The sequence below is a fragment of the Nicotiana tabacum genome, chromosome 9 (assembly GCF_000715075.1).
Source record: "Nicotiana tabacum cultivar K326 chromosome 9, ASM71507v2, whole genome shotgun sequence".
NCBI lineage: Eukaryota > Viridiplantae > Streptophyta > Magnoliopsida > Solanales > Solanaceae > Nicotiana > Nicotiana tabacum.
Genome location: NC_134088.1, coordinates 100598057 through 100608714, shown reverse-complemented (window position 1 = coordinate 100608714; position 10658 = coordinate 100598057). Strand labels below are relative to the sequence as shown.

Genomic DNA, 10658 nt, shown 5'->3' with positions numbered 1-10658 from the left:
GCACCGGCGTGGCGCCATTCTCCTCATTGCGGGTGTCACTGATTGAATCCTCGAAATGAGGTTGATCCCCTCGAATTTCAGGGTTGTGTGTGTTTTTAACAATGTTATCTGCCATTTTTTGTGATTTTTTCTAAGACAAAATAATCAAATCACGTTAGTAAAAAAAGCAAGGATCAATTTAATTGCACAGCTGTCTAGGCCCAACAGTGGGCGCCAAATTATTTATCCATAAAACGGTACAGTTGAATTTATACGTGATTTCTAAACAAGTGAACTAATTTGATCGTGAAATAATGCAATAATTGTAGAAATGTACAATACTTAGCCTTAAAATATAGATGAAACAACAGAAGTGACGGTTCCGGAAACAAGATTTCTGGACACAACAATGATGAGATCAAAAAGCAAGAAAGTAAGATTGTATTAAGCTTTATATAGAATGAGTGTAAGTTTAGCCAGAAAATTCGTGTCCTTTACAATGATAACTGGGCTCACTATTTATAGTTGTGTCTAGGGAAGGAGGTCCTAGGATCGTGCCCTCCTTTAGTGTCAAATATGAGGGTCATTGATGAAAATGTAACAGTGAATATAAATGCCAAATTTTGTGTAATGGGTCGTCGCTCTTAATGATATTCCTTATTAAATGCTACCAGGCACAGAGCATTTAATACACCTTTATGAACGTTATCCTTTCCGGTGACAAGCGGAATGGCTGCGTTCAGTCATCCCCGTCTAGGTTTCCACGTGTCTTTCCTTTAGATGACCACGTGTCATATCATATTTCACCTTATACACAGACCAGATACTATCATTTGTTCAGTTGTGTCATATGTTCAGTCATCCCCGTCTAGGTTTCCACGTGTCTTTCCTTTAGATGACCACGTGTCATATCATATTTCACCTTATACACAGACCAGATACTATCATTTGTTCAGCAGTATTATTTGATATATATATATATATATATATATATATATATATATTGCACAAGTTTATTTGTATTTAGTAAAATTTTCTGGCGAAGCGGTGTCATGATGACACCTCTTGGACTAAGGTGCATCCGCCCCTGCATCCATCGTCAAGGCAAATAAAACAGGTCGAGAGCTTATCCCTGATGCAACATCATTATCAACACTTTATTATATCGAAAGGGGGTATAACTTGATCATTGGGGAAACCGATTCCCTATTGCTGCAAAATTGTATCTCTGGCAGTTGATCGGTTCCATGGAGAATCAAAGAAGATGTCCAAAAAATTAGGAAGCTCATTAATAATAGGCAAGGACTTTTCACCAACCACTGTTTCAGAGAGGCTAATCAAGTTGCGGACAAATTGGCTTCTCTAAGCAATAGTCAGGAGAACCTGTACATTTGTACAAACTTTTGGGATGTTGAACACGGATAGATATGGCAGCTTCCCTCGGTTCGAGTCAAGAAGAGAAACCAAGTATGCTTACCTATGAACCACCTTGAATCATCAGCTTTATTGCCACTTTTTTTGGGTTACATTCTAGACCTGCTAGACTAGGCTCCCAAATGTACATGAAGGTAAGGCAAGCCCCCCTTGGCAATTGCTTTTTGTACACAGTTGCAATAAAATCGTGACTCGTATTTGAGGAAAAAAAATATATTAGAAAAATATATATTATAGGCTGGTATTTGATTGAGTAAAAAATTTAACGTGTAAATTTAATTAATGTATTGTGTTAATGATATCAGAAGAAAATATTGAAATGGCGATTGAATAGTTTTCTAAAGGTTGTATAAAAATAGAAAAATGTCAAACCTTTTGAATATCTTTTTCTTTAAACGGCAAATTCTATCTTATTATTAACACAAGATGTTCAACTAACTAGGAGTAAAAGTTTTTGTAGCCTCCTGCAACAACACACTGGAATTTTGACCATCCCAAGGGACCTTCTTAACGAACTAGAGAAACAACCAGTGGCGGGTCTAGGTGGAGAGAAGGTTCAATTGAATCCCTTGTAGTAAAATAATTGTAGTGTAAATAAGGCAAAAATAATTTTTCCTTGATAATATATGTATAAACTATTGATTCCCCCGATGTAAAGAGAGATTTTAGTACAATGATAAAGGGGTTTCTAAATTGTTTTAGGTCACACGTTCAAATCTTAACTATTATATAAATTCCGAAACAGCTAAAAGGTGATTACAAGTACTAAAAGAGCAACAAATATAGTATAGTCGTGGACTTGCCAGATGTTTTTGTCATTGCAAATCGCAACGATCTCCCCAGGTGCATCTCGTTCTCTGTACCTCTAACAATGAACTTACAATCGGTTCAAAGCTTTCCTTATAACCAGAATTGGATAGAGAAACCACAGGCCATATAGCATGTCATTTTAAGCCACCCATGCACAGTGCTAGTAACTCATTGTGTCAATAAACAGACCAGAAGAGTTAGCAAGATAATTCAAAATTTCTTTTTGACCCGATTCCTTTGGGCAGTTGTATTAACCACTACCAGGTTTCATGTGAATTTGCTAATCTTCCAAGGTAAACCTCCTTTACATGTATATAGCAGGTTTGAGCAGCTATTGAGGATCAATTCTTGTTCTGTGAAATGATCAACCCTTCCTTGATTTACTTTTTATCCTGTTCATCAAGTATTCACCCAACCTAGCACCAACCTCCACTATTCTTGTTTCAGGTTTTATCTCAGCTCTAATAATTTCCTCCAAGAGATTCCCTAGTTTTTCAGCATCATCCCATTCGGAGATCCTGGATATAATTTCTCCCCATGTATCTGTATGTAAGGCTTCGCCATGGCTCAAAATATCCTCCACTACTTCACAAGCTTCCTCAAGCATACCTACGTTACAGAAACCTTTCACCGCTGCATGAACCACAGAAAAATGTGGAGAGAAGCCTTTTGACATCATTTCCACCATGTAATTCTTAGCCTCATCATACATTCCCTGATCGCTTAGACCCCCAACTAATGTCTGATAAGAGACTAAATTCGGAAGACACCCATTTGATGGCATGTCCTCGAGGACCTTACAGGCATCAGCAGCTCGACCTTCTCGACAGAACCCCAGAATAACTGTATTGTAATGTACAATGTCTGGATTGCAACCCTTTACTTTCATTCTGCAAAGAATCTTGTAAGCCTCCTTAAGTTTCTTCTTCCGACACAAGCTGTTCAATAGAGTGCTATAACTTAAAGCATCAGGAACAAACCCTTTATTCAGCATGTCCTCCAGCAAGTCAACAGCTTTATTCACTTGACTTTTTCGGCACAAACCCTGCATCAGAATTCTATATGACTCTACATTGGGAGCAATGTCCCTCTTAAACATTTGGTTAAACAGTGAGTAGGCAATACTTAAATCATCATTCAAACAGAACGCCCGCATTAGAATGTTGTAAGACGTGGTGTTGGCCAAAACTCCATATTTGTGTGCAGATTTGAAGAGATCAAATGCAGGACGAAGAAAGTTTCGGTGAGAAACGAGTATTTCAAGAATGAGGTTGAGATGTTTAGGAAGGGGCTTCATATTGAATTCCAGGATAGTATAGAAAGTTTTAAGGGCTTTGTCAGGTAAGCCAGCATCACCATAGATTTGGATGATGTGTGAAAAAAGAGATGGGGAGACGGAATATTGATGTGACTTAAGGGAAGAGAGGACAGACTGCATGAGAGAGAACTGGTGGGAACGGCCAAGCTTGAGGATGAGAGTGTGGAAAGTGGCGTATGAGTGCTGAAAATCGGGTTCTCGAGAGGCTAAATCAAATATTTCTTTAGCAAGGAGTGGATCTGATTGGGAAGCAATAAGCTTCTGGATACGAGCTGGAGAGCCAATAGAAGGTCCCTGTTTCTTGTTCTGTTTTTGTTCTTCACCTGCTTGACTTTGTTTTCTACCTTGCTCTGGCTGTTGTGTACGATAATGGCATTTAAAATTGCACCAGGCAGACAGTGGCTGGACCTTTGACAGCCAAGTAGAAGAGCACATGACCATATGCAAGAGATCCTTGGAGCTGAAGTGATGCGAAAGCAATCTCATCTTTCTTGAGACAACAAGCTCTTATTTCTCTACTTACTGATAGCCTCGGTAGCCACTTCATTATCTGAAAGTGTTGTCCAGTGGCACTCCAGAAAGTAAACAAGCATTGTGCTAGCAGTATGCAAACAAGACCACCCCGTGAACTGGAGACAACAAAAATACACCATGAGTGCAACAATGAAAAGAGACTAAACGAATAATAAAAAACGACAATGATCAGTAAAGATGAAGTCAAACACCCACATACAAACAGAGAACATCTAGACTAAGTTGTACAATTCATGCTTGAGTAACCTAAAACGTTAGAAGTATCAAGAAAATCAGCACCCAAAATTTGATTTCTCCAGAGCACCAGTAATTTGGTTACTGCTTACTACTTTAGCTCGTCTAGGAGAAGGACTTGCTCAAAAAGGCCCCAGCTCAAAGTATCATTGAAGAGATAAGTTTCCCAAACGCAAGATAAATCTTCCTACAGAAGAGGAGCACAATCTTCCTCTCTGAAACACTTCTTGCGTAGGGAATTTGATTTTTGCTCTGCATATTCATCAAAGCCAAAACTTTTCCAAGATGACAGTCCGGACTTCATACCTATGAAATTCTCTTGTTAACAACATTCATGTATGCATCTGCATATCTTTTACATTCATATATGATACAGAGATAAGTGAGTTCCTGCAAAATGGAGGAGCGATGAAATAGTTCTTATGGAATTGTAAGGCAGAGGACTCAATGTGGACCTGTACAAACTTAGGAAAGCATGACGGATGTGTACAAGGAAATGGGAAAAACAAGAGCTAATTATAATTATTGCTTCCTCCAGTTCTTTCACTCAATTGTTCCTTTACTTAATTCAAAAAGTGAAAAGTTACACTTACCTCATTGTTTTTCTTTGTCCAGCTAGTGCGAGTTGAGTTTATAAATGAACCCCTCAAATTTAGTTACTCTTATAAAGAGGGTGGCAAGGATATCGATACACAAAAATATTAGGATCCTACTTTTAGAAAGGAGGGTGATAAGAACATCGATACACAAAAAGTTAGGAGTATTATCTTCTCAGTCAATCTTTTGAAGGTGATATGAGAGCCACTTTCAACAACAACAACTATGCCTCAATCCTAATCTGGTAGGGATTAGCTATGCTAGAATAACCTCAATTGTCAACCTTTTGTTGTTACTGGAAATGATTGTGGTTCAACAAACTCTTACTTTTCTTAATCTTACTAAGGACTGACATACCCATCATTCAAATGTGTTACGAATTGAGCTATAGCGTCCTGAAAAGCAAGTAATGTTTCTAGTACTCAAACATCAATTGGAGATAGGGCCACCCTAGAAACACAAAAAGTTTAAAGCACAAGCATAGAGTTCAATTTGTATATAACATAAGAGCAGCTAAATATGCTATTGGTTATCCATGAGTTTTGAGTAAACTAAAAATGCTGAAAGCCTCACTAACCACAAGAATAAACAAAACTCAAACAAGTATGCCTCAATCCTAAATAAGTTGGGTCCCACTGATCATGTTACTCCATATAAACTCATCTCGGGCCAATATTTGGCTAGTTTTATGTTGGCTACCAGTCTACCGCAACCCTCCTTATTTATCCGGGCTTGAGACCGGCAATGTGAGCAAGCTCACACATAAAATAAGGAAGAGATCCCGAAACTCCATTTCTGTTATGTGTCTCATCCCAGTTCAGAGGCATCACCAAATCATCCTAAAAATAGATAAAACTTTCTACAGTAGAAAGGCCAAAACCTTTCTGAGGCAAACATTTTGTCGAACATCTAACATGCATGTATCAATTAGAATCCAAATGCATTATCAAAGATTAAAACTTTCTAAGCTAAGATGTTTATTTTTACTTCATACCCATGATATATTTTCTCTTTTTTATTTATCAGACCAATTAGACATATTTCTTCGCTTTCTGCCTAAGCCTGTGCATACACATATATTTTAAGCTACAGCCATGAGAAAACTTCACAATAAGGAGAAATGAAGAAATATTACTTACTGAATTGATAATTGTTACTGATAGAGGACTTCAACAGGTCGGATGCAGAAGCCAAAGAGAAGCAGGGCGTCGGGGGGCAAGCGAGCCAAGTATAGCAGTAGTAATTTCTACAATTTCAGGTTAGAAAAGAATGAAGATACTCCAAGTTTGTTTGTGTTTTTTGAACAAGGGTCAAAAACATATTTCTCTTAAGTATATATTTTTAAATTTTTTTAATAATTTGAAGGGGAACAATCTTGCTTTTGAACTATTTGAAATGGGATAATCTTGTCCTCCAATTTCATTTAATTATGCCCAAAATAAAGGATAAAATATAAAATTCATGGATCTGAAACTAATTATTTGCTAGGTGAAAAATGTACAAAAAAAAAATTGTATATAACGCACATATATAAAAACAAATATCCATTTTATCGACATTATTTATGTAAGCGACAAAAAATATACATTTTTCAAAAACAAATTCCTTAGTTAGTCAAATAGCCCAAAAATGCCTTACCTGCTCATGGTTGCTCCAACTCGGATGAAAACGTGTCAGTTTTACTCCGAATTCGGAATGAGACAGATCGTCAATATTACTCCAAAAAAAATAGAATCAATGTAATAGAGCCTCTAAGCATTTTTCACAAATTATGAATCAAACATTCATACATAACAATTTATTATTCCATTGATCCTTATGTAAGAATATTTAATTGGCCATAAAACGAAAAAAGACTAAAACTAGTAATTAAAAACAAGTCATAAAATCTTTACATATTGTACCTTGTTATAAGAAAAATCAAATTATGGTGAATGTCTACTCTTCCTCCATGATCTTCTCAAATGCTTAATGACATATTCAATGACATATATATTTCTAAGTTTAATGACATATCCAATGACATATTTTTCTTCACTTTTTATGCCTATATAAATGTCTTGTAATAGATAGGAAAAATACACAATTGAAGAAGAAATAAGAATCTCTCATCTCCTTCTCTTTATATCTCTTAGCTTGTTTTTCTTTATTCTATATTATTACTTTAGGCTATATTTCATAACACGTTATCAGCACGAAGTCTCTAACCTCAAGGTTGAATTCCACTTCTGTGTTACAGGCACGTCTTTCTGCTACAGCAGCAAGTCTGAGCTTTAAACCAGATAAGTTTATACCAATATTTGGAATAAGCAATGGTCTGGTTATAGAAAATTAGTATTTATGTAGATGTTAAGGATGTCACCTTGTTAAATTTTCATGAACTAAATAGTAGGTGGCATGCTTTATACTAAATAATCTACAAAATTAAAATTATACTTTTTTTTTGGTAACTGAATTTTCCATTACCTTTGAAGTTATGTACAGAAGCTACAAAATAAGAAACTCCAACAGTTTGAGCTTTTCGTTCCAAACTGTCAGTTGACAACTCCTACTTCCCTCAATATACAAGTATCTCACCCTTTCCGTATAATAAATCTATGGATAACAGTTTAAAGCTTCTACACTTCTATTTAGCTTTCCAACCCTATGGATTCTACAAAATATCTCCTGAACCAGCATCTTAGTTATAGTCTCTACTGATTTGTGCTTGCCTTGAAAGTGTCTTAGATTCCTTTCTTGCCATATCAGGTAGACACTCCCAGCTAGGGCCATTTTATATATCTCTGCTCCACTTGATTTGCCTCTCATGTTTGTGCTTACCCACTGGATTTCTTCGTGCCATGCCAGTAGTGGCCTGCTAATCTTCAGCCATTGCAACAGTCTTCTCCAAACTTCTATAGAAAATTTGCAACCATAGAATAGATGTGCATGGGTTTCAGGTTGCACTTTGCACAAATAATATACCTGGATGTCTACTATGCCCTATTGGGCCAACCTGTCTAAAGTACTCAGTCTTTCCTCAATTGTCAAATTAAGAATGAATAGCCATTTAGGAGGGCTATGATTATTGCATACTAGTCTCCTCCATGGCACTTTAGTATATTTACCTCTCATCTTCTGATACATCCATTTGATAGAAAATGTTGCCATATTACATAGCTCACTAACTTGTATTCCTATTTCCTCAATGCTCTTCTTGGATTTTAGTATCTTCTTAACCATCCATGTAGCATATTTTGGCTCTATTTCCCATATGTTACATCCTTTCCCATAGTATATGTGAACCCATTGGACCCATAGTTTACCTTTCTTTTTGCATAGGTTCCACAAGAGCTTGTAATTGCAGCTTTGTTCCATACATGAATATCCAACACATTGAATCCTCCTGCTGATTTTGGGTAGCACACTATATTCCATGCAAGCAAGGCCTTCTTGGTGAGAGTAATGCCTCCATTCCACAAGAACTTCCTACAAGCAGCTGCGATCAGACTTACAATCTTCTTAGGCAACAGAAAGATCTGAGACCAGAATGTTTGGATAGAGAACATGACAGTTTTGATCAGTTGAAGTCGACCAGCATATGACAAGAATCTTGATGTCCAGCTGGTGATGCTACCAATCATCTTCTCCAATAGGGGGTAATATTGTGCAATTGTTCGCCTTTTGTACTTAAGGAAACCCCTAGGTACTTATTCGCAGTACTCCTTTCATAAATCCCAATGTCTCTATGATTTCCTGTTGTATATCATTCGCTACCCCACCGAAATAGATGGAACTTTTGTCATTATTAGCCACCAGTCTAGAAGCCTTTGGAAACTCTTTGAAGCATTGATACAATAGTTGAACAGATACCACATCTCCTCTACAGAACAACAATAGATTATCTGCAAAACCCAGTTGGACAATTCCCATTTTATCACATTTAGGGTGAAAATTGAAATCTGGATTATACTTCAAGGTCTTCAACAATCGATTTAGATATTCCATTGCTAGAACAAACAGGTATAGGGAGAGGGGGTCTCCTTGTCTGAGCCCTTTCATTGCTGGAAAATGTGTGCTAGGTATTCCATTGATATTAATAGAGTATGACAAATTCCTCACACACTGTATCATCTAGTCCATAAAATTAGCAGGAATATTTTAACTTATTAGCACTTGTTCTAAGAAAGGCCACTCAACATAGTCATAGGCCTTTTGCATATCCACCTTTATTATACGCCTAGGTGATATTCCTTTCCTTCCATATCCCTTCACAAGTTCATGACTAAGCAAAATATTATCAATAATAACTCTCCCGGGCACAAAAACAGATTGACTCTTATCAATTAACGGGTTCATAACATTCTGCAGCCTTTTGGTCATGATTTTGGCTATGATTTTGTATATGACTGTGCAACAAGAGATGGGTTTGAATTGTTTGACAGTAGATGGGTTAGGTACTTTGGGTATGAGGGTGACTAAGGTGCAATTTATAGCCTTACACATCTGATTTGTTTTGAAAAAGTTTAGGATAGCCTCAGTTACCTCCCTACCAATCACAGGCCAAGCTTTCATGTAGAAATAGCATTTAAACCATCACATCCAGGGGCTTTGAGATCATTTAAATTTGCCAATGCATCATATACTTCTTGCTCAGTGACAGATTCTATCAATTGCAGTTGTTGCTCCCTGTTCAACTTTTGTCCTTCATTCATGATTCTACATGCAATTGTTTGGCTGCATTTCCCAATAACTTTTTATAAAAGTTAGTGACTTCAGTAGTGATCTCTTCTTCTGTTTGAGCTAACACTCCTGTCTCAGTAATTAGACTTCTGCTGTTGTTTTGTGCCACTCTATTGTTTACTGAAGCATAGAAGTAGGATATGTTTGAATCCCCCATATTCAACCATTGGTTTCTAGATTTTTGTTTCATTATGCTTTCCTCTTTCAAAGACTACTTTTCCAGCTCTAGCTTCAGCTCTTTTTCCTTGTCAATTAATCCTTGTTGTTGATTGGTGCTCCTCATCATTTCTTGGGTCTCCTTCAATTGTTGCCTCGATGTCTTTACTTTTTTTTCAATACTATTTGCATTATGGGGGCATAGTTTCTTTAACTCCTACTTTACTTCCTTCAGCTTTGCCAAGATTCTTTCCATTTGATTGCCTTGAACACGCTTTGCCCATCTAACCTTCACCACTGTTAAGAACTCTTCATGTTCTGCCACATAGTTGAAGAACCTAAAAGATATAGGCTTCGTTTTGGACTTCACTTCTACATTCAAGCATAGAGGGGAATGGTCTGAGAAATGAGGATCCATAATCTGTATATCCAGCTGGGGAAATTTCAGTAGCCACTCAGCATTTACCAATGCCCTATCTATCCTGCTATAGATATGGCTATTGGTCCATGTAAATTGCCGACCCACAATCTTCAATTCAGCCATACTAGTATCATCTAGTAACTCCCTAAAATCCTTCACTTCAGTTTTTTGTACAGGATTTCCATATATTCTGTCGTCGATGTTTAATACGGCATTATAGTCTCCCATCGCAACCCAAGGTACTTACTCCCTACTATGAATTGCCTTCAGTTCAGCCCATAATTCTTGTCTATCTCTAACTGTGTCCAGCTCATAAATAGCTGTAAATTTAAAGCTCAAGTGACAAGCATAGAACCTTATCTCTCCATGAATGAGTTGTCGATTACTGCTTTCTGGGCTGAAACTTACTATTCTGGGGTTCCAAAGTTCCTTTATTATGTATGCTTATGGTTT

At 37.0% G+C, this 10658-nt stretch overlaps 2 protein-coding genes across 4 annotated transcripts; both read right to left on the bottom strand.

Annotated features, from left to right (window-relative positions):
- Positions 1–2022: 2022 nt before the first annotated feature.
- LOC107808425 (uncharacterized) lies at positions 2023–6684 on the bottom strand. 3 transcript variants are annotated; one of them, XM_075221944.1, is made up of 4 exons: positions 6545–6684; positions 6046–6152; positions 4616–4699; positions 2023–4170 (listed from the first exon to the last, which is right to left on the bottom strand). In XM_075221944.1, exon 4 carries the CDS (start codon positions 4025–4027, stop codon positions 2588–2590), a length of 1440 nt encoding a protein of 479 aa, XP_075078045.1. In that variant the 5' UTR covers positions 4028–4170; positions 4616–4699; positions 6046–6152; positions 6545–6684; the 3' UTR covers positions 2023–2587. The 3 variants fall into 3 exon arrangements, with proteins under 3 accessions (XP_075078045.1, XP_016488432.1, XP_016488433.1); XM_016632946.2 differs by lacking the exon at positions 4616–4699; XM_016632947.2 differs by lacking the exon at positions 6545–6684 and having other exon boundaries at positions 6046–6462.
- A 1464-nt stretch (positions 6685–8148) lies between these two features.
- On the bottom strand, positions 8149–8893 carry LOC142164057 (uncharacterized). The gene is made up of 2 exons (XM_075221223.1): positions 8609–8893; positions 8149–8424 (listed from the first exon to the last, which is right to left on the bottom strand). Exons 1-2 carry the CDS (start codon positions 8891–8893, stop codon positions 8149–8151), a joined length of 561 nt encoding a protein of 186 aa, XP_075077324.1.
- Between the last annotated feature and the right edge of the window lie 1765 nt (positions 8894–10658).

Coding starts and splice junctions, on each gene's coding strand:
- LOC142164057 (XM_075221223.1), bottom strand. CDS start 8,893: ATGGAATATCTAAATCGATTGTTGAAGACCTTGAAGTATAATCCAGAT. Junction 8,425..8,608: donor CATTGGGATTTATGAAAGGA/GTACTGCGAATA, acceptor TTCTGGTCTCAG/ATCTTTCTGTTGCCTAAGAA.
- LOC107808425 (XM_075221944.1), bottom strand. CDS start 4,027: ATGAGATTGCTTTCGCATCACTTCAGCTCCAAGGATCTCTTGCATATG.